Source organism: Pseudorca crassidens, chromosome 9 (genome assembly GCF_039906515.1).
Source record: "Pseudorca crassidens isolate mPseCra1 chromosome 9, mPseCra1.hap1, whole genome shotgun sequence".
NCBI lineage: Eukaryota > Metazoa > Chordata > Mammalia > Artiodactyla > Delphinidae > Pseudorca > Pseudorca crassidens.
The window spans coordinates 30,666,817-30,690,131 of NC_090304.1; the positions used below are offsets into that span (position 1 = coordinate 30,666,817).

Sequence of the window (23,315 nt, forward strand, 5' to 3'; positions counted from 1 at the left end):
TCACTATTGTTGCATATTTAAGTTTATTCTAATTTATTACTCTCCCTGTTACTGTAAAATCCTTGGAATTGAAACTTCGCCCTCCATGATCTTCTTGGAGTAAATTTTCCATTTCAGTTTTGAAACTAGTTGTTCTTTCTGTGATGGCTTTCTAGCCAGGTAGGCAGTCTTGGCATGATTCAAATGATTGTAGAAGCCAGTACATTCTGCAATTTCCCTATTGCAGTATACTTTGTATTCTAAGTACAAATTTATTCCTGGAAAAGTACACAGTAGTATTTGTTTCTGCTTAGAAGGGCACAGGACTTGAGAAAGACCTTATGGTTTGATGTCAGGCAGGCTTATTTAAACTTTTACACTACCATTTCCTCATCTCTACAGTAAGGATAAAATAATGCTATCTGGTCACAGGGTTTTTTAGAGCAGCGGTCCCCAGCCTTTTTGGCACCAGGGACCAGTTTCATGGAAGACAGTTTTCCCATGGATTTGGGGAGGGGGGGATGGTTCAGGCGGTAATGCAAGCGATGGGGAGCAGCAGATGAAGCTTTGCTCACTTGCCCACCACTCACCTCCTGCTGTGCGGCCCAGTTCCTAACAGGCTGCAGACCAGTACTAGTCCACAGCCTGGGGGTTGGGGGACCCCTGTTTTAGAGGATTAAATGAGACAAATTATAAAGATGGCTGGTGTTTTTATTGGTATTATTATTGATATAATTGCTAGTCACAGTCTTTTTCTTTCTCTTTTATTGAATTATGGTTGATTTACAATGTTGTATTAGTTTCAGATGTATAGCAAGCTGATTCAGTTTTATATATACATATGTACACATACATATACACATTTTCAGATTCTTTTCCATTATAGGTTATTACAAGATATTGAATATAGTTACCTGTGCTATAGAGTAAATCCTCGTTGCTTATGTATTTTATATACAGTAGTGTGTATCTGTTAATCCCCAACTCCTAATTTTTCCCTCCCCCATCTTTCCCCTTTGGTAACCATAAGTTTGTTTTCTATGTCTGTGAGTCTATTTCTGCTTTGTAAATACATTCATTTGTATCATTTTTTTAGATTCCACATATAAGTGATATCATATGATATTTGTCTTTCTCAGTCTGACTTCACTTAGTGTGATAATTTCTAGGTCCATCCATGTGCTACAAATGGCATTATTTCATTCATTTTTATGGCTGAGTAATATTCCATTGTGTGTGTGTATACACACGTGTGTGTGTGTGTGTGTGTGTGTATGTATGTGTGTATATATATATCCCACATCTTTTTTATCCATTCATCTGTTGATGAACATTTAGGTTGCTTCCATGTCTTGACTATTTGAAATAGTGGTGCTGTGAACATTGGGATGCATGTATCTTTTCAAATTAGAGTTTTCATCTGTTCTGAATATATACCCAGGAGTGGAATTGTTGGATCATATGGTAACTCAATTTTTAATTTTTTAAGGAACCTCCATACTGTTCTCCCTAATGGGTACACCAATTTACATTCCTACCAACAGTGTAGGAGGGTTCCCTTTCCTCCTCACCCTCTCCAGCATTTATTATTTGTAGATTTTTTGATGATGGCCATTCTGACCAGCGTGAGATGATACTTTATTGTAGTTTTGATTTGCATTTCTCTGTAATTAGCTATGTTGAGCATCTTTTCGTGTGCCTGTGGGTCATCTGTATGTCTTTGGAGAAATGTCTATTTACATTTTCTGCCTATTTTTTGATTCTGTTGTTTCTTTTTTTTGATAATAAGCTGTATGAGCTTTTTGTATATTTTGGAAATTAATCCCTTGTTAGTTGTATCATTTGCAAATATTTTCTCCCATTCCGTAGGTTGTCTTTTCATTTTGTTTATGGTTTCCTTTTCTGTGTATATAAGCTTTTAAGTTTAATTAGGTCCCATTTATTTGTTTTTGCTTTTATTTCCATTACTATAAAAGACAGATCCAAAAAAGTATTGCTGCAGTTTATGTCAAAGAGTGTTCTGCCTATGTTTTCCTCTAAGAGTTTTATAGTATCTGGCTTTACATTTCGGGCTTTAATCCTTTTTGAGTTTATTTTTGTGTATGGTGTTAGAGAACGGTCTAATATTATTCATTTACATGTAGCTATCCAGTTTTCCCAGCACCACTTATTGAAGAGACTGTCTTTTCTCCATTGTATATTCTTGCTTGTTTTGTCAAAGCTTAACTGACCATAGGTGCGTGGGTTTATTTCTGGGCTTTCTATCCTGTTCCATTGAACTATATTTCTGTTTTTTGCACCAATACTATACTGTTTTGATTACTGTAGCTTTGTAGTATAGCCTGAAGTCAGGGAGCCAGATTTCCTCTTGCACTGTTTTTCTTTCTCAGGACTGCTATTGGGGTCTTTTGGCTATTTGGGATCTTTTATATTTCCTTACAAATTTTAAGATTCTTTTGTTCTAGTTCTATGAAAAATGCCATTGGTAATTTGGTAGGGATTACATTGAATCTGTAGATTGCCTTCGATAGTGTAGTCATTTAGACAATATTGATTCTTCCAACCCAGGAACATGGTATATCTTTCCACATGTGTGTGTCATGTTTGGTTTCTTTCATCAGGGTCTTATAGTTTTCTGAGTACAGGTCTTTTGGCTCCTTAGGTAGGTTTATTCCTAGGTATTTTATTCTTTTTGATGTGATGGTAAATGGAATTGTTTCCTTAATTTCTCTTTCTGCTCTTTCATTGTTAGTGTATAGACATGCAGCAGATTTCTGTGTATTAATTTTGTATCCTGTAATTTACTGAATTCATTGATGAGCTCTAGTAGTTTTCTGGTAGCATCATTAGGATTTTCTATGTATAGTATTATGTCATCTGCAAACAGTAACAGGATTACTTCTTCTTTTCCAATTTGGATTCCTCTTATTTCTTCTCTGATTGCTGTGGCTGGGACTTCCAGAACTATGCTGAATAAAAGTGGCAACGTGGACATCCTTGTCTTGTTCCTAAATCCTAGAAGAAATGCTTTCAGCTTTTCACCATTGAGTATGATGTTAGCTGTGGGTTTATCATATATGGCCTTTAGTTTCTTGAGGTAGGTTCCCTCTAAGCCCACTTTCTGAAGAGTTTTTTTTTTTTGTGTTTTTTTTTTTTTAACATCTTTTTTAGAGTATAATTGCTTTACAATGGTGTGCTAGTTTCTGCTTTATAACAAAGTGAATCAGTTATACATATACATATGTTCCCATATCTCTTCCTTCTTGTGTCTCCCTCCCTCCCACCCTCCCTATCCCACCCCTCTAGGTGGTCACAAAGCACCCAGCTGATCTCCCTGTGCTATGCGGCTGCTTCCCACTAGCTATCTGTTTTATGTTTGGTAGTGTATATATGTCCATGCTACTCTCTCGCTTTGTCACAGCTTACCGTTCCCCCTCCCCATATCCTCAAGTCCATTCTCTAGTAGGTCTGTGTTTTTATTCCTGTCTTACCCCTAGGTTCTTCATGACTTTTTTTTTCTTAAATTCCGTATATATATGTTAGCATACGGTATTTGTCTTTCTCTTTCTGACTTACTTCACTCTATATGACAGACTCTGGGTCCATCCACCTCATTACAAATAGCTCAATTTCGTTTCTTTTTATGGCTGAGTAATATTCCATTGTATATATGTGCCACATCTTCTTTATCCATTCATCCGATGATGGACACTTAGGTTGTTTCCATCTCCTAGCTATTGTAAATAGAGCTGCAATGAACATTTTGGTATATGACTCTTTTTGAATTATGGTTTTTTCAGGGTATATGCCCAGTAGTGGGATTGCTGGGTCATATGGTAGTTCTATTTGTAGTTTTTTAAGGAACCTCCGTACTGTTCTCCATAGTGGCTGTACCAATTCACATTCCCACCAGCAGTGCAAGAGTGTTGCGTTTTCTCCCCACCCTCTCCAGCATTCATTCTTTCTAGATTTTTTGATGATGGTCATTCTGACCGGTGTGAGATGATATCTCATTGTAGTTTTGATTTGCATTTCTCTAATGATTAATGATGTTGAGCATTCTTTCATGTGTTTGTTGGCAGTCTGTATATCTTCTTTGGAGAAATGTCTATTTAGGTCTTCTGCCCATTTTTGGATTGGGTTGTTTGTTTTTTTGTTATTGAGCTGCCTGAGCTTCTTGTATATCTTGGAGATTAATCCTTTGTCAGTTGCTTCATTTGCAAATATTTTCTCCCATTCTGAGGGTTGTCTGTTGGACTTGTTTATGGTTTCCTTTGCTGTGCAAAAGCTTTGAAGTTTCATTAGGTCCCATTTGTTTTATTTTTGTTTTTATTTCCATTTCTCTGGGAGGTGGGTCAAAAAAGATCTTGCTGTGATTTATGTCATAGAGTGTTCTGCCTATGTTTTCCTCTAAGAGTTTGATAGTGTCTGGCCTTACATTTAGGTCCTTAATCCATTTTGAGCTTGTTTTTGTGTATGGTATTAGGGAGTGAGCTAATCTCATACTTTCACATGTACCTGTCCAGTTTTCCCAGCACCACTTATTGAAGAGGCTGTCCTTTCTCCACTGTACATTCTTGCCTCCTTTATCAAAGATAAGGTGACCATATGTGCATGGGTTTATCTCTGGGCTTCCTATCCTGTTCCATTAATCTATATTTGTGTTTTTGTGCCAGTACCATACTGTCTTGATTACTGTGGCTTTGTAGTATCGTCTGAAGTCCAGGAGCCTGATTCCTCCAGCTCCGTTTTTTGTTCTCAAGATTGCTTTGGCTATTCGGGGTCTTTTGTGTTTCCATACAAATTGTGAAATTTTTTGTTCTAGTTCTGTGAAAAATGCCAGTGGTAGTTTGATAGAGATTGCATTGAATCTGTAGATTGCTTTGGGTAGTAGAGTCATTTTCACAATGTTGGTTCTTCCAATCCAAGAACATGGTATGTCTCTCCATCTATTTGTATCATCTTTAATTTCTTTCATCAGTGTCTTATAATTTTCTGCATACAGGTCTTTTGTCTCCTTAGGTAGGTTTATTCCTAGATGTTTTATTCTTTTTGTTGCAATGGTAAATGGGAGTGTTTTCTTGATTTCACTTTCAGATTTTTCATCATTATTGTATAGGAATGCCAGAGATTTCTGTGCATTAATTTTGTATCCTGCTACTTTACCAAATTCATTGATTAGTTCTAGTAGTTTTCTGGTGGCATGTTTAGGATTCTGTATGTATAGTATCATGTCATCTGCAAACAGTGACAGCTTTACTTCGTCTTTTCCGATTTGGATTCCTTTTCTTCTCTGATTGCTGTGGCTAAAACTTCCAAAACTATGTTGAATAAGAGTGGTGAGAGTGGGCAACCTTGTCTTGTTCCCGATCTTAGTGGAAATGCTTTCAGTTTTTCACCATTGAGGATGATGTTGGCTGTGGGTTTGTCATATATGGCCTTTATTATGCTGAGGAAAGTTCCCTCTATGCCTACTTTCTGCAGGGTTTTTATCATAAATGGGTGTTGAATATTGTCGAAAGCTTTCTCTGCATCTATTGAGATGATCACATGGTTTTTCTCCTTCAGTTTGTTAATAGGTGTATCACATTGATTGATTTGCATATATTGAAGAATCCTTGCATTCCTGGAATAAACCCCACTTTATCATGGTGTATGATCCTTTTTATGTGCTGTTGGATTCTGTTTGCTAGTATTTTGTTGAGGATTTTTGCATCTATGTTCATCAGTGGTATGGGCCTATAGTTTTCTTTCTTTGTGACATCCTTGTCTGGTTTTGGTATCAGGGTGATGGTGGCCTCGTAGAATGAGTTTGGGAGTGTTCCTCCCTCTGCTATATTTTGGAAGAGTTTGAGAACGATAGGTGTTAGCTCTTCTCTAAATATTTGATAGAATTCGTCTGTGAAGCCATCTGGTCCTGGGCTTTTGTTTGTTGGAAGATTTTTAATCACAGTTTCAATTTCAGTGCTTGTGATGGGTCTGTTCATATTTTCTATTTCTTCCTGATTCAGTCTTGGCAGGTTGTGCTTTTCTAAGAATTTGTCCATTTCTTCCAGGTTGTCCATTTTATTGGCATAGAGTTGCTTGTAGTAATCTCTCATGATCTTTTGTATTTCTGCAGTGTCAGTTGTTACTTCTCCTTTTTCATTTCTAATTCTATTGATTTGAGTCTTCTCCCTTTTTTTCTTGATGAGTCTGGCTAATGGTTTATCAATTTTGTTTATCTTCTCAAAGAACCAGCTTTTAATTTTATTGATCTTTGCTATTGTTTCCTTCATTTCTTTTTCATTTATTTCTGATCTGATTTTTCTGATTTCTTCTGCTAACTTTGGGGTTTTTTTGTTTTTCTTTCTCTAATTGCTTTAGGTGCAAGGTTAGGTTGTTTATTTGAGATGTTTCCTGTTTCTTAAGGTAGGATTGTATTCCTATAAACTTCCCTCTTAGAACTGCTTTGCTGCATCCCATAGGTTTTGGGTCGTCATGTCTCCGTTGTCATTTGTTTCTAGGTATTTTTTTATGTCCTCTTTGATTTCTTCCGTGATCACTTCGTTATTAAGTAGTGTATTGTTTAGCCTCCTTGTGTTTGTATTTTTTACAGATCTTTTCCTGTAATTGATATCTAGTCTCATAGCATTGTGGTCGGAGAAGATACTTGATACAATTTCAATTTTCTTAAATTTACCAAGGCTTGATTTGTGACCCAAGAGATGATCTATCCTGGAGAATGTTCCATGAGCACTTGAGAAAAATGTGTATTCTGTTGTTTTTGGATGGAGTGTCCTATAAATATCAATTAAGTCCATCTTGTTTAATGTATCATTTAAAGCTTGTGTTTCCTTATTTATTTTCATTTTGGATGATCTGTCCAGGGGTGAAAGTGGGGTGTTAAAATCCCCTACTATGAATGTGTTACTGTCGATTTCCCCTTTTATGGCTGTTAGTATTTGCCTTATGTATTGAGATGCTCCTATGTTGGGTGCATAAATATTTACAATTGTTATATCTTCTTCTTGCATCGATCCCTTGATCATTATGTAGTGTCCTTTGTCTCTTCTAATAGTCTATTTTAAAGTCTATTTTGTCTGATATGAGAATTGCTACTCCAGCTTTCTTTTGGTTTCCATTTGCATGGAATATCTTTTTCCATCCCCTCACTTTCAGTCTGTATGTGTCTCTAGGTCTGAAGTGGGTCTCTTGTAGACAGCATATATATGGGTCTTGATTTTGTATCCATTCAGCCAGTCTGTGTCTTTTGGTGGGAGCATTTAGTCCATTTACATTTAAGGTAATTATCAATATGTGTGTTCCTATTCCCATTTTCTTAATTGTTTTGGTTTGTTATTGTAGGTCTTTTCCTTCTCTTGTGTTTCTTCCCTAGAGAAGGTCCTTTAGCATTTGTTGTAAAGCTGGTTTGGTGGTGCTGAACTCTCTCAGCTTTTGCTTGTCTGTAAAGATTTTAATTTCTCCATTAAATCTGAATGAGATCCCTGCTGGGTGGAGTAATCTTCGTTGTAGATTTTTCTCCTTCATCACTTTAAATATGTCCTGCCAGTCCCTTCTGGCTTGCAGAGTTTCTGCTGAAAGATCAGCTGTTAACCTTATGGGGATTCCCTTGTGTGTTATTTGTTGTTTTTCCCTTGCTGCTTTTAATATGTTTTCTTTGTACTTAATTTTTGACAGTTCGATTAGTATGTGTCTTGGTGTGTTTCTCCTTGGATTTATCCTGTATGGGACTCTCTGTGCTTCCTGGACCTGATTAACTATTTCCTTTCTCATATTAGGGAAGTTTTCAACTATAATCTCTTCCAATATTTTCTCAGTCCCTTTCTTTTTCTCTTCTTCTTCTGGAACCCCAGTAATTCGAATGTTGGTGCGTTTAGTGTTGTCCCAGCGGTCTCTGAGACTGTCCTCAGTTCTTTTCATTCTTTTTTCTTTATTCTGCTCTGCAGTAGTTATTTCCACTATTTTTTCTTCCAAGTCATTTATCCGTTCTTCTACCTCAGTTATTCCGCTATTGATCCCATCTAGAGTATTTTTAATTTCATTTATTGTGTTGTTCATCATTGCTTGTTTCATCTTTAGTTCTTCTAGGTCCGTGTTAAATGTTTCTTGCATTTTGTCTATTCTGTTTCCGACATTTTGGATCATCTTTACTATCATTATTCTGAATTCTTTTTCAGGTAGACTGCCTATTTCCTCTTCATTTGTTAGGTCTGATGGGTTTTTATCTTGCTCCTTCATCTTGTGTGTTTTTCTGTCTTCTCATTTTGCTTATCTTACTGTGTTTGGGGTCTCCTTTTTGCAGGTTGCAGTTTCATACTTCCCGTTGTTTTTGATGTCTGTCCCCAGTGGCTAAAGTTGGTTCAGTGGGTTGTGTAGGCTTCCTGGTGGAGGGGACTAGTGCCTGTGTTCTGGTGGATGAGGCTGGATCTTGTCTTTCTGGTGGGCAGGTCCACGTCTGTTGGTGTGTTTCGGGGTGTCTGTGGACTTATTATGATTTTAGACAGCCTCTCTGCTAATGGGTGGGGTTGTGTTCCTGTCTTGCTAGTTTGGCATAGGGTGTCCAGCACTGTAGCTTGCTGGTCGTTGAGTGAAGCTGGGTGCTGGTGTTGAGATGGAGATCTCTGGGAGATTTTCGCCATTTGATATTATGTGGAGCTGGGAGGTGTCTTGTGGACCAGTGTCCTGAAGTTGGCTCTCCCACCTGAGAGGCACAGCATTGACTCCTGGCTGCAGCACCAAGAGCCTTTCATCCACACGGCTCAGAATAAAAGGGTGAAAAAGTAGAAAGAAAGGAAGGAAGGGAGGAAGGAAGGAAGAAGGGAGGGAGGGAAGCAGGGAAGAAAGAAAGAAAAGAAAGAAAGAAAGAGGAGAGAGGATAAAATAAAATAAAGTAAGATAAAATAAAGTTATTAAAATAAATATAATTATTAAGAAAGAAAATTTTTTTAAGAGAAAGAAAAACAGATGGATAGAACCCTAGGACAAATGGTGACAGCAAAGCTATATAGACAAACTCTCACATAGAATCATACACATACACACAAAAAGAGGAAAAGGGGAAAAAATAGTAAATCTTGCTCTCAAAGTTCACCTCCTCAATTTGGGATGATTTGTTGTCTATTCATGTATTCCACAGATGCAGGGTATATCAAGTTGATTGTGGAGCTTTAATCCGGTGCTTCTGAGGCTGCTGGGAGAGATTTCCCTTTCTCTTCTTTGTTCTCATAGCTCCTGGGGCTCAGCTTTGGATTTGGCCCCACCTCTGTGTGTAGGTCGCGGGAGGGCATTTGTTCTTCGCTCAGACATGACGGGGTTAAAGGAGCAGCTGCTTTGGGGACTCTGGCTCACTCAGGCCGGGGGTAGGGAGGGATGTGGATGCAGTGCGAGCCTGCGGCGGCACAGGCCGGCAGGACGTTGCACCAGCCTGAGGCACGCCATGCGTTTTCCCGGGGAAGTTGTCCCTGGATCCCGGGACCCTGGCAGTGGCGGACTGCACAGGCTCCCTGGAGGGGAGGTGTGGATAGTGACCTGTGCTCACACACAGGCTTCCTGGTGGCGGCAGCAGCAGCCTTAGCGTCTCATGCCTTTCTCTGTTGTCCGTGCTGTTAGCCGTGGCTTGCGCCCGTCTCTGGAGCTCCTTTAAGCAGCGCTCTTAATCCCCTCTTCTCGCGCACCAGGAAACAAAGAGGGAAAAAAAAGTCTCTTGCCTCTTCGGCAGGTCCAGACTTTTTCCCGGACTCCCTCCCGGCTAGCCATGGTGCACTGACCCCCTGCAGGCTGTGTTCACACCGCCAACCCCAGTCCTCTCCCTGGGATCCGACCTCCGAAGCCCGAGCCTCAGCTCCCAGCCCCGCCTGCCCCGGCGGGTGAGCAGACAAGCCTCTCGGGCTGGTGAGAGCCATTTGGCACTGATCCTCTGTGTGGGAATCTCTCCGCTTTGCCCCCTGCACCCCTGTTGCTATGCTCTCCTCCGCGGCTCCGAAGCTTCCCCCTCCGCCACCCGCAGTCTGTGCCCGTGAAGGGGCTTCCTAGTGTGTGGAAACTTTTCCTCCTTCACAGCTCCCTCCCACTGGTGCAGGTCCTGTCCCTATTCTTTTGTCTGTGTTTATTCTTTTTTCTTTTGCCCTACCCAGGTACGTGTGGAGTTTCTTGCCTTTTGGGAGGTCTGAGGTCTTCTGCCAGCGTTCAGTAGGTGTTCTGTAGGAGTTGTTCCACGTGTAGATGTATTTCTGGTGTATCTGTGGGGAGGAAGGTGATCTCCGCGTCGTACTCTTCCGCCATTTTCCCGATCTCTCAAGATTCGGGAATTTTTAAATCACAGTTTCAGTTTCAGTACTTGTGATTGGTGTGTTCGTATTTTCTATTTCTTCTGGTTCAGTCCTGGAAAATTGTACCTTTCTACGAGTTTGTCCATTTCTTCTAGGTTGTCCATTTATTGACATATAGTGGCTTATAGTAGTCTCTTATGGTCCTTCGTATTTCTGTAGTGTCAGTTGTAACTTCTCATTTTCATTTCTAATTTTATTAATTTCAGCCCTCTCCCTATTTTTCTTGATGAGTCTGGCTAATGGTTTATCAATTTTGTTTATCTTTTCAAAGAACCAGTTTTTACTTTCATTGATCTTTTCTATTTTCTTTGTGTCTATTTCATTTATCTCTACTCTGGTCTTTATGATTTCTTTCCTTCTACTAACTTTGGGTTTTGTTTGTTCTTTCTCTAGTTGCTTTAGGTGTAAGGTTAGGTTGTTTATTTGAGATTTTCTTGTTTCCTGATGTAAATTTGTATTGACCTAAACTTTCCTCTTAGAACTGCGTTTGTTACATCTCGCAGCGTTCGGATCATTGTGTTTTCGTTTTCGTTTGTCTCTAAGTTTTTTTTTTATTTCCTCTTTAATTTTTTCAGTGATCTATGTTTAGTAACATATTGCTTAGCCTCGACATGTTTGTGTTTTTTACACTTTTTTTCTTGCAGTTGATTTCTCATCTCATAGCATTGTGGTCAGAAAAGATGATTGGTATGTTTTCAGCTTTCTTAAATTTACCAAGGTTTGCTTTGTGGCCCAGCATGTGATCTGTCCTGGAGAATGTTCCATGTGCACTTGAGAAGAATATGTAGTCTGCTGCTCTCGATGGAATGTTCTATAAATATCAATTAAGTCTCTCTGGTCTAAAGTGTCATTTAAGGCCTGTGTTTCCTTACTGATTTTCTGTCTGGACGATCTGTTCAGTGATGTAAGTGGGATTTTAAAGTCCCCCACTATTGTGTTACTGTTGATTTCTCCTTTTATGCCTGTTACCAGTTGCCTTATATATTGTGGTGCTCCTGTGTTGGGTGCATATATATTTACCATTGTTATATCTTCTTCGTGGATTGATCCCTTGATCATTATGTAGTGTCCTTGTCTCTTTTAACAGTCTTTATCTTAAAGTCTATTTTGTCTGATATGAGTTTTGCTACTACAGCTTTCTTTTGATTTCCGTTTGCATGGAATACCTTTTTCGATCCCCTCACCTTTAGTATGTGTCCCTAGATCTGAAGTGGGTCTCTTGTAGACAGCACATATATGGGTCTTGTTTTTGTATGCGTTCAGCCAGTCTGTATCTTTTGGTTGGAGCATTTAGTTCATCTACATTTAATGTAATTGTCGATATGTATGTTCTTCTTGCCATCTTGTTAATTGTTTAGGATTTGTTTTTGTAGGTTTTTTTTCTTCCCTTTCTCTTTTGTTCTCTTCTCCTGATTTGATGACTATCTTTTGAGGTGTGTTTGGTTACTTTTTCTATTTTGCGTGTGTATCTATTGTAGATTTTTTGTTAGTGCTTCCCATGAGGCTTTGATACAGCATTCTATATGTATACACAAGGTTTAAGTTGCTGGTCTCTTAATTTCAAATGCATTTCCAATATCTTGCATTTGTAATTTCTTCTCACGATTGCTGGTTTTGATATCATGTTTGTGTGTGGATATTTTCCTATCTTTATGTTTGCCTTTACCAGGGAGCTTTTTCATTTTGTAATTTTCTTCTTTCTAGTTGTGGCCTTTTTTTTTCGCCCAGAGAAGTTTCTTTTACATTTGTTGTAACACTGGTTTGGTGGTGCTGAATTCTTTTAGCTTTTGCTTGTCTGAAAAGTTTCTGATTTCTCCATTTAATCTGAATGAGAGCCTTGCTGGGTAGAGCATTCTTGGTTGTAGGTTTTTCCCTTTCATAACTTTAAACATATCATGCCACTCCCTTCTGGCCTGCAGAATTTCTGCTGAAAACTCAGTGGATAGCCTTAAGGGAGTTTCCTTGTACGTTATTTGTTGCTTTTCCCTTGCTGCTTTTAATATTCTCTTTTTATCCTTAATTTTTGGTTACAATGTGTCTTGGTATGTTCCTCTTTAGGTTCATCCTGTATGGGACACTGTGCTTCCTGGCCTTGGGTAACATTTTCCTTTCCCAGGTTAGGGAAGTTTTCAGCTATTATGTCTTTAAATATTTTCTCTGGCCCTTTCTCTCTCTCTTATCCTTCTGTCACCCCTATAATGCAAGTATTTATATGCTTGATGTTGTCCCAGATGTCTCTTATACTGACCTCATTTCTTTTCATTCTGTTTTCTCTTCAGTGGCAGTGATTTCTACTACTCTGTCTTCCAGCTCACTGATCTGTTCTTCTGCCTCATTTAGTCTACTGTTGATTCCTTCTAGGGTATTTTTCATTTCAGTTATTGTATTCATCTCTGTTTGGCTGTTCTTTATATTTTCTAACTCTTTGTTAAAAACTTCTAAGTTCTCGCTGTGGCATCCATTCTCCTCTCAAGTTCTTTCCTCATCTTTATGATCATTACTCTTAACTCTTTCTTGGGTAGATTGCCTATCTCCACTTCACTTAGTTCTTTTGGGGTTTTATCTTGTTCCTTCATCTGGAACATATTCATTTGCTGTCTGTGTTGGTATTTGTATTTTTATGTATGTGGCAGGGTAGTTACCTTTCTCGACCTTGCAGAAGTAGTCTTCTATAGGAGACGTCCTATGTGTTCCAGCAGTGCACTCCTGTCTCGTCACCCAAGCTATATGCCTGCACGGGTCCTTCTGTTCTGGCAGGCTGACTGTGTGGGTGGTCTAGTAGGCTTGGTTGGCCACTAGTCTATTTGGTTGCCAGGCACTGCGTTGTGTGGATACTGCTGGCTGTTGTTCAGTGGGGCCTGGTCATGAGGCAGCTTTTGCAGAACCTTAGGGGGTCCTGGGGGTAGTGCTGGCTCACTGGTGGCTGGAGTCAGGATCCTGAAGACTCTGGAGTGTTGCCCCTCTACTGGCAGGTGAAGCCAGATCCTGGGGTTAGTGCGGGACTACTGGCAGACAGAGCTGGGTCCTGGAGCCTGGCTTCAGGGCCCAGGGATACCAGAGCTTGTTTTAAATCTGGTGTTGGGGGGCTGGTTCCCGACACAGTTGGGTATGGGGTCCAGGGTGTCCCAAAGGTTACGTTAGCCTGCTAGTGGGCAGGGCCAGGGCCCAGGCGGTCCCAGGGTAGGGTCTGGCCTGCTGTTGCTGGACTCAGTGTGCGACCTGTGGTATTGTATTTTTCTTGCTTCTGGTCTGCCCCCTGGTGGATGAGGTGGTCCAGAGGCTTGTGCAGGCTTCCTGGTGGGAAGGGCCTGTGCCTGCCCACTCGTGGGTAGAGCTGGGTCTTGGCCCTCTGATGGGGAAAGCTGTGTTTAGGGCCTTGTCTGGAGGTGGCTGTTTGTTCAGGAAGTCTTTAGGCAGCCTGTCTGTTGGTAGGTGAGTCTGTGTCTCTGTTCAGTTAGTTTGGCTGGAGGCATCCCAGCACTGGCACCTACAGGGTTTTGGGTGGGTCCAGGTCTCGGTGATAGTGAGCCAAGATGGCAGCCTCCATCAGCTCACAGCTGAATGCCCTCAAATGTGTCTGTCACCAGTGTCCATGTCCCCAGGGTGAGTCGCAGCCACCTCATGCATCCCTAGGAGACTCTCCAAGACCAGTAGGTAGGTCTGACCCAGGCTCCTATCAAATTACTGCTTTTGCCCTGGGTCCCAGTATGCATAATATTTTGTATGCACCCTTTAAGTTTGAAATCTCTTTTCCCCTAATTCTGTGAGGCTCCTGCAGTTAAGACCCGCTGACCTTCAAAGCCAAATGCTCTGGGGACTCGTATTCCCAGTGCTGGACCCCAGGGCTGGGGAGCCTTACCTGGGGCTCAGAACTCTCATTCCTGTGGGAGAGCCTTTGCAGTGTATTTATTCTCTACTTTGTGGGTTGCCCACCCTTGGGGGGTAATGTGAGTCTGTCCCTCCTACCTGTCATTGTGGTTCCTTCTTTATGTCTTTAGTGGTAGAAGATCTTTTCTGGTAGGTTCCAGTCTTTTTCATTGATTGTTATTCTGTAGATAGTTGTGATTTTTTTTGTTGTGCTTGTGAGAGGAGGTGAGCTCAGGGTCTCTCTCCTCCATCGTCTTGGCCACTCTCTTTGGTCATAGTCTTCATATTTTCAGAATTAGTGTGTTGTTGAGACCCCAGACTCTTACTTCTCTTACTTCAACCTCAAGTTTTAACATTACTAATTCCATTATTTAGTAGCTTTCAAAATATTTGTTCACAGTGAGAAATCTACTTTGCTTCATGTCACACACAAATGCATACATATATGTAATGCCTGCTTACATATGTATCTGAAATATCTTTATTTTGTGCAGAACCTGGTAATATTCTATTCTATTCTATTTTTTCTTTTCTTTTTTAAATGCTAGTCATAACCCAGACATTGGTTTTAGACTCACAGTTGGGAAACACTGATCTAGTGAATCAGTGGTATTGTGGAGCTCACTTATGGTATTTAGGTTCATCTCTAGCCTCACTAGAAGTCACTTGTTACACTAAGAAAAGGAGGGTCACTTCAAGTCATTTTTAGAGTCATCATTACCATAAAGTTAATTAAATTACACTAAATTATAAGGAACCCTGGGCTTTGGAGTAACATGGAACTAGGCTCAAATTCTAGTCTTGCTGTTCTAAATCTGTGATCTTGGAAAAGTTACTTAACTTCTCTGAGCCTCAGTCTCTTCATCTATAAGCCACATGTTAGAGAGGCAGTAGTAGAGAGGTTAAAAACATAAATTCTTGAGTCGTACATCCTGGATTCAAAACTGAGACCTTGGATCTTTAACCTCTCTGCCTGGATTATCAGTGAAAGCGGAGAATAACATTCACCTCATAGTGTTTTGGGGACTAAGTGAACAGCAGGATGTGGCCTAATATATAGGAAGCACTTAGTAAAAGTTAGTTGTTGTTACGTGTTAAAGGAGATGATAGTAACTACTAAAGATTTATTTTGAGAACAGATTAAAATAATGAATATAAAGTTCCTACCTCAATGATTAAGCAGGTAGCAGAGTATAATTGAATGATTTAAACCTTTTCACATATTTAGTAGTTGGACATTTCTTATATCTATGTCATTACTCAACTCTGAAGCAGTTAAAATATTTTAGCATGAGTCTTAACCATATCAGTTATGCCAGGGATATCATAACATATGGGTAAACTACTCACTTTGGTATAAACTTATTTTGAGCTCTTGCGGTATTCACATTTTTTTCATGCCTTTCCCTTTGTTTTATTTTCTAAGTCATGTTTTCCTTATTTTCTGTCCTTATTTACTGTATTCTCTAACTTATTTATAAATCATATCATTAAAAGCACAGATTTTTAACCACAAGGAACAATTCATCTCAGATCCCTATTAAAACATGAGAGCCAGAGAGTAGCTTTGCCAAGGTTTTTTCAGTTAGTGGCAAAGCTGGGACTGGATCCTAGTTTTTTTGACTTCCAATTTAATAAGTGTTTTTTTCTACAATACCAAGATGCATTTTAGAAATAAAGGGGTCAGACTTAGTATTTAATTTTAAATTTACCCTGGCTTTCTTATATTCTTCCTTGAAATCTTGAAGGAAAATTTAAAGGTAATTGGGTCATTAAAAAGATCATCCCCCATCATAAATTTGATTTCAGCAACATTTAGATTTGTTTCAGATATCCCTGTAAAATTGAGTTAAAAATTATTTTAACTCATCAAAATTAGGCTTACAATTTTTTTTACATTTGTAACTATGTTGAGGTGATAAAATGTGGTAAATATTGAACATTAGTATTGTGAAAAGCTACCATATTGGTTTTGTAGGGCATGTAAATTTTACTTAAATTTTTATTATTTAAAAAAATTCTTTAGCAGACTACCTTAAATTCTCTATGGCCTTTGGCTAATTTTAATTTTTAACATTTGCTTTAACATTTTAGTATCGTCTATTCTAAATTATAAAAATTATCTAATTAATTTGTGAATAATTCAGGTGCTTTTTTTTTTTTCCACCATCATGCTTTGGCCTTTGATTCATTCATCAGCCCTTAATGAAGGAATAGGGCAGGATATAGAGTTGGTGGAACTCAGATATTGAGTTTTTCTAATTGTTACCTTTAGTGGTAAAACTTTCTTTGAAAGTCAGCAAAAGCTATTGAAATTAAAAATACATGTTTAGGATTCTCTTTGGATTTTGGTTTTCTATAATCAAGTGTTTACGCTGTGGGAAGATATATAATTCTGTTGAAATTCAGTGGTGTACCAGAAGATGACATAGGGGCCTTGTGAGAGAAGACTCCAGCTGTGTCTGGAAGAGGCTGGCCTTAGTGGCAAAAAGATGGAGGCATTTAAGGTGGGAAATTCTGAGGGGAGCCAGCCTTGGAAGGGAGGGTTGTTTCTCAGAATGTGATGTATATTCTGAGGTTGCAAATCACTTGAACAGACATCCTGAGATTAAAGCACTGTTTGGGTCAGTGGTAGCGTTTTCTAGGTACTTTTGACCCTTCCTTCATCTTTAACTCTTATGTCAGCATTAACTAAAATTTGTGAACCATAAAATAGGAATACAATGTCTGATTTTTTTTCTGACTTTTGAGTTTAATTATATGAAGAATTTTAAAGGGTACATAAATGTAACCAGTCCTATCTTTAGTTGTATATTTAAATAACTTTCTTGACGATCAAATTTAGGACTATTTTGGAAAATGTGGTTGTCAAATCTATATCGTCTGTCATGCACATGCACATATTCCCCCTTGTTTCGTGACACTAGTCCAGACTTTTGTCCCCTTCCAACGTGTACTGTGGCAACCTCCTAGTCAGTCTCCCTCATGATAGTTCTGATCCCTTCAAATGCAGTTTTCATCATTAAGAGTTTTAAATCTTTTGCCATGTATTCCTGCTTCATAGTGTTTAATTTACTCTGCCTGTCTCAAAAGACCTTTTTCCATCTAGTTAGTACCACAGTCTGACTTTCTAGTCACCTCCCCTCCCTGTTCTAGTCAAGCCATCTCCTCACTGTTCCTCTCATGGTGCTCGTTTTTTACTACCCTGAACCATACTCTTTCTCCTCTCGTCTTCCCTTCCCTTTTCTGAGCTCTTATTCTACACAGTATCTCACAATGCAGCACTTCATTATTTTGTGTATACGGAATTAGATTACATCAGAGACTTCTGGAATTTCATCCCTGCATCTCAGTTCTTGCTATCTTTATAGTAAGTGCTCCATTAAAAAAAAAAAAGTATTAAGTGAGTAATCAAGGGATAGTAGCTGCAGAGGTAATGAAGAGTCCTTTTAAAACCAAAATGGATATTTTACTTTGGGGGGATGGGGGGAGTATAGTGTTTAAAAGTTGGAAGACTCTGAATGAGTGAGGGAAGCTATTTCCGATGCAGCAGAATTCTAGGATGAGAGATCACGGAAGACAGGTATCCTTAGACCAGTTGTTCTCAAGTATACAAGATATGTTCTTGGTGTCAAGTTTTATCTTCATTTCATTTAACACACTGGAATTGTCTGAGAGTTGAAAAATTGTCTTTCTCACTGCCACCCATGCTGAGGTAGGTAGGTCCTTGGGAAAGGGAGGCATGGGGATGAGGTCCAGTGGAAGACATATAAAAGTATCCAATTTCTGGTATCTAAGGAGAGAGAAGAATAACCAGTAATTATGGTAGTAGAGTCCTAGGAGTCTAGTTTGAACAGCATTCTCAACTAATGCAGTAATGTAACTGATGAGTGACAGAGTGGTGGCATTCAGCTTGTAGTTTTATTTGGCCATACTTTCCACATTCTTTCTCCTGAGGAAATGCCCAAACGTGTAGATTCGAGTGACAGCAAGGCAGTTAAATAATCTAGGATATGAATGTGGTTTTGTTTTACACTCCAGCAGCTATAAAATCAGCAAAGAAAAATCTGGATCCTTTTCTTCCCTACATTTCTTCTTTGCTGTAACTCTGAATTAAAAGTTTAATTTAGGGATTATTTAATTCCTACCCTTTATTTTCATCAAGAATCTAGAAGCTTTTTATAACTGTAAAAAAGTTGCAATTTTCTTGAGCTTCTGCCAGTAGTGTACAGTGATGCCAAAATTTATGTGTGGGAAAGTTGATTTCAATGAGGGTAATTTAGCTGAAGTTTAGTCTAAGAAACTAGTGTTTTGCTGCCAAGCAATTATTTGCATTTCTAGAAAATGACTTACACTTTTTACCAATGCCTTCCTTTCATCATAGACTAGTTGCTTAAGTTAGTTATTGTCACTAATGGTATATTTTCTATAAAGGAAACTATATTCTTGTTTAATTTGGTTAACCTCAGACATTAAAAAAAATATGTGAGGTTGAGTACTTCTATTAAATGTTGCCTTTTGCTTGAATAAAATCCACAGGAATTAAATGAACAGCTAGAGAAAAAGAAAGAAGTGGAAGAACGTGAAAAGAGAAAGATAATTGCTGAAGAAAAGCACAAGGAATGGGTTCAGAAAAAGAATGAACAGGTAAGGAGAAAAAAGTGTGCACATATACTGACGTCTCCTTTGCAAAGTCTTCTTCCTGTTACTCCTTGTCATTACCTATGTTTTCTCATTTTCTCTTAGATTCTTTCTTCTCTAACCTGATTTTTTTTTTCTCCCCTCAGGGACATTTATCAAATCTTTTGCCCTTTGCTCTCTGCTTCTCTCCCTTCTCCCTCATGTGGCTTCCACTCGTATCTGACTGCAGGTAGTCATGAAGTTTGTATCTCCAGACCTGACCTCCCAGAGCCTTGGATTTTCATCTGTTAGGTTGGTAGGGACCTCTGGACCTGCAAATATAAAACAACCCATTTTTATCCATTTTCCTCTCATAGAACCATCATTCTGACTCCTTGATTTCTGATATTAGTACTACTATCATCTCAATCAATCACCTAGGCATAATCAGAATTCTTTTGTTTCTAATCATCCTCGCCTTTCCTTTACAGTCACCACTCTCCTGTTTGTGATCTCTTCCTGTCAGGTCTTAGCACATTTTTCAACTTATTTATTGTTTATTTCCCCATACTGAAATGTAAGCCCCATAAGGGCAGGGATTTCTGCCTCTTGTTCAGTTATCCAGCAGCTAGATCAGTACCTGATGCTTAAAAATGCCCCAAAATATGACTTCATCCTCTGTGTCCTTGCCAGACTAATCTTGCCAAAAAGTCAGGTGTCATCCCTCAGTTCAAAATATATCTTTCATGATTCCCCACTGCCCTCTGAATAACATTTGAACTGTTCTAGCCTGGCTGGTTAAATACCTTCTACTCTCTGCTCTCCGAGCCACATCTCCTTCCAACTGTGCTGCCCTTCATTCCATACTGTCAGCTTCTGACTGGCATCTTTGGGGAGCACACTCAGGATAAGCATGGCCCATCTTCTTGGAGTATTAGTGTTGCTGGAAAATTTTGAAAGGAAAAATGTTAGTTTTATGTTAAAGCAAGCATAGATATTTAATAGAGTAGAACATAAATTTTATATTATTTTTAAAATACACAGTAGATTTCAAAGAAATCTTGGGCTTTGGACTGTGCTCCCCCGCCCCTAGGAATATATGTTCATGAGAAGTTTTGAGAACACTTCTGTGTCTCATTTCCTTTTTTTTAATATGGTATCTCTTCAGTATGGGATCTCATCACATTTTTCACCCTACCTTTCATTATCCAACTCAAAGTATTTCCTACATGAATCATTTGCTGATCACATGCTGGAAATTCTTTTCTTCTGAGTCCTTGTTTAATTTATATCACTTTATACAAAATACAATGCAGTATATGATATACTTTGTTGCTAGTTGTATTATGCACATGTCTTTACTTCCCTTGTAAGTAAGTTTTTTCTTTTCTAAATAAATTTATTTTTGGCTGCGTTGGGTCTTCGTTGCTGCGTGCAGGCTTTTCTTTAGTTGTGGCTCACAGGGGCTACTCTTTGTTGTGGTGCACAGGCTTCTCATTGCAGTGGCTTCTCTTGTTGTGGAGCACAGGCTCTAGGCGTGCAGGCTTCAGTAGTTGCGGCTCACGGAATCTAGAGCGCAGGCTCAGTAGTTGTGGCCCACGGGCTTAGTTGCTCCGTGGCATATGGGATCTTCCCGGACCAGGGCTCAAACCCATGTCCCCTGCATTGGCAGGTGGATTCTCAACCACTGCACCACCAGGGAAGCCCCCCTTGTAATTTTAAGACTCTTAAGGATAGGAGCTTTTTGGTTTTTTTGTTTTTTTTAAGTTATTTTCTATCCATTACAAGATCTAACTAACATAATGCTTTGTAATATAGTAAGCATTTGTTTTTGGAATAAATGAGTGAATGAATAAATGTATCATTTTCCTTTCAGTTTTAATACAGTCTTGTATTAGATCTCAAATTAGAAATGTAAAAAATATCTTGTCACTTTGTTTTCTGTTGTGATTTTTTTTACACATTTAGAATGGTACTGCTTTTATTATTAATATCCAATTTTATGAATTCAGTCAAATGTTTAAGTTGTAAGACAAAAATTTTAAATTATTTCTAACTTTTGGGTCCTAACTATTATTGAGTGCAGTGCGTAGTGGTATTAATAATAGTACCTAGTAAATAATTCCAGTAAATTGAAGATGACATAGCTTTCTTCATCCAAGTATTATAAGAAGGAAATTGGCTAGGCGTGTGTATGTTATAACCATAAATATATTTGTTCTTTACTTCAGAAGTAAATTATTTTTTTTAAGTTTGCTACATCCCATAATACAAGAAAGAGTTCTTTGTGAATAAATGCCAAGATCAAAATAAGCCTGTGTAACTACAACCAAGCTTTGAGTGATACTTTTTTGAAATATATAGCTAGAAAATAAAAGTTTTGCATGTACTGAATAGTATGCTCTCTCCTCTAAAAGCTTCTCTTATCTTCTGACTCCATTAAGCTCATTTTACCATGCTAATCAAACATAGTTGTTGTTTGTCTAAGAATGTAGAGATGATATATTCTCTGTTTTAATTAGTGGCAGTAGATCTAATCCAATTATTTGAGAAAAATTATTTCTTTCTTTTGAAGGGAAGTGGCTTGCCCTGACATAAATCACTAATTATCGAAAGCAAGATTCCATAAGGTTGAGAAGAGTTTAAAAATGAACCTTGAAAAATTTACTTATTCTGCAGAATTCCTGTGCATACTAAGGAATAATTGATCACTCTTGTTTTTTTTTTTTTGTTTTGTGCCTTAAGAACTATCAGATTTCTTATTTCAGTCTTGGTTATACTTACCTCTATTTGTAAAGACTGCTCTTCTGGTTCTTCTCTTCCTGTCTGGCATCTAGCTTTTTTCTCCTCTGTTTACATTTCATGGTGTGTGGTCCTCTGCTGCTTCCAGCTTCATTCACATTTTAGATGTATCTGTGGCATTATTTTCTCTAAGTCATTTTCACTGTGTTCTATCAAAAAATCAGACAAAAAGAATTTATGTATCCATTAGCAAAGCTAATTTCTTATATTGTGCTATAAATCGTTAAATCCTTTTCAAATAAATGGCTTATCTCATCTGGTACTCTGACATTTGTGTTGCCATGCTAATTCATTTTTTAGATTTGTTTTTTTACAGTGTATTACCACATATCTTGCAAAAGGGCATTTGCCTTCATTGTTTGAGAATTAAAAATAAATTTATTTTTAAACAGTTTTTTTAAACTATGGAACTGCTTTTTTAATGTAAAAAATTAATTCCAATCAGCAAAGTGTATGATTGATAACACTGTCATCAGTGCATCATTCATGCATTCAACACGTTTATCATGTGCCAGATACTGTTGAAGAAACCAAAATAGAAATTCAGAAACTTTGAGTAGTCAGTTGGTTTGTTAGTTTCCTTTAGTTTGAAGAAACAAAGGTTCTCTCAGGGCACCATCTTAAAAAAAAAAAAGATTTATTGTTATTCTCTGTGTGGTACAGCACTGCAGTGCCAGAAAATCTGAAGCCACTTAGTGGCTGGCTGCTCTCTCTCAGTACTTCTCTCTGAATGTCTGCTCTGGTCTCGTTTTGCTAACTAAAGGCATTCTATCCTCTCTTCTGTAGTTTAAATGCTGCAGAGGGCCTGTCTGTCTGATGTTTTAAAATCAACTTCATTGAGCAATAATTTACATACAATAAAACACACCCATTTTAAGTTTGATGAGGTTTGACAAGCTTATGTACCTGTGAAACCGGCATTACAGTCAAGGTAGAGAACATTTCCTTCACTCCAGATAGTTCCCTTGTGCTCCCTTGCATTCAGCCCCTGCTTCCCACCAACTAACCCCAGCTCCAAGGAAGGATAAGTCTGCTTTCTGTTCCTGTAGATTAGATTTGCCTTTTCTAGTATTTCCTATAGGTAGAATCATTCAATATATATTCCTTTGTGTCAAGCTTCTTCTGTTTTTAAAAATTGCTGATATTTCAGGTATTAAGATTGTTCTTTTTTATTGCTGAGTGATATTCTATTCTGTGGAATACCACAAGTTGTCTAACCATTCACTAGTTGATGGATAATTGGGTTGTTTCCAGTTTTGGGATATTATGAATAAAATTCTGTGACCACTTACGTACAAGTCTTTTTGTGGATACTTGTTTTCATTGCTCTTGGGTAAATGCCTAGGAACTGAATTCCTGGGTTGTATGGTAAGTGTGTGTTTAACTTTAAAAAATAGTTCAGCAATTTCTTATAAAGTGCTTGTGCCACTTCTACATTCCTACCACTATTGTCTGAGAGTTCCAAGTGCACCACATCCTTGCCAGATTCTCAGTCTTTTTAACGTTGTCATTCTATTAAGTGTGTAGTAGTTTATCATCATTGTTTTAATTTCCATTTTCCTGAGATCTAATGGTATTTACCATCTTTTCATAAGCTTATTCTCTTTGTCTGCTAGGGCTGTCGTGACAAAATATTGAATACCACAGATTGAGTGGCTTAAACAACAGAAATTTATTTTCTTACAGTTCTGTAGGCTGACAGTCCAAAATGAAGGT

General features: G+C 38.4%; 1 protein-coding gene and 1 long non-coding RNA gene across 2 annotated transcripts in view; one reads left to right on the plus strand and one right to left on the minus strand.

The window, feature by feature from the left end:
* CCDC34 (coiled-coil domain containing 34) overlaps positions 1 to 23,315 on the plus strand; it is a 48,800-nt gene that overhangs the window by 6,641 nt on the left and 18,844 nt on the right. The window contains exon 3 of the mRNA XM_067749573.1: positions 18,717 to 18,824. Coding sequence (XP_067605674.1) covers positions 18,717 to 18,824 — 108 coding nt within the window. The remainder of the gene's footprint in view (positions 1 to 18,716; positions 18,825 to 23,315) is intronic.
* On the minus strand, positions 18,723 to 21,898 carry LOC137230344 (uncharacterized). The gene is made up of 3 exons (XR_010946110.1): positions 21,582 to 21,898; positions 19,604 to 19,740; positions 18,723 to 19,129 (listed from the first exon to the last, which is right to left on the minus strand). It is a non-coding gene; the product is annotated as an uncharacterized lncRNA (long non-coding RNA).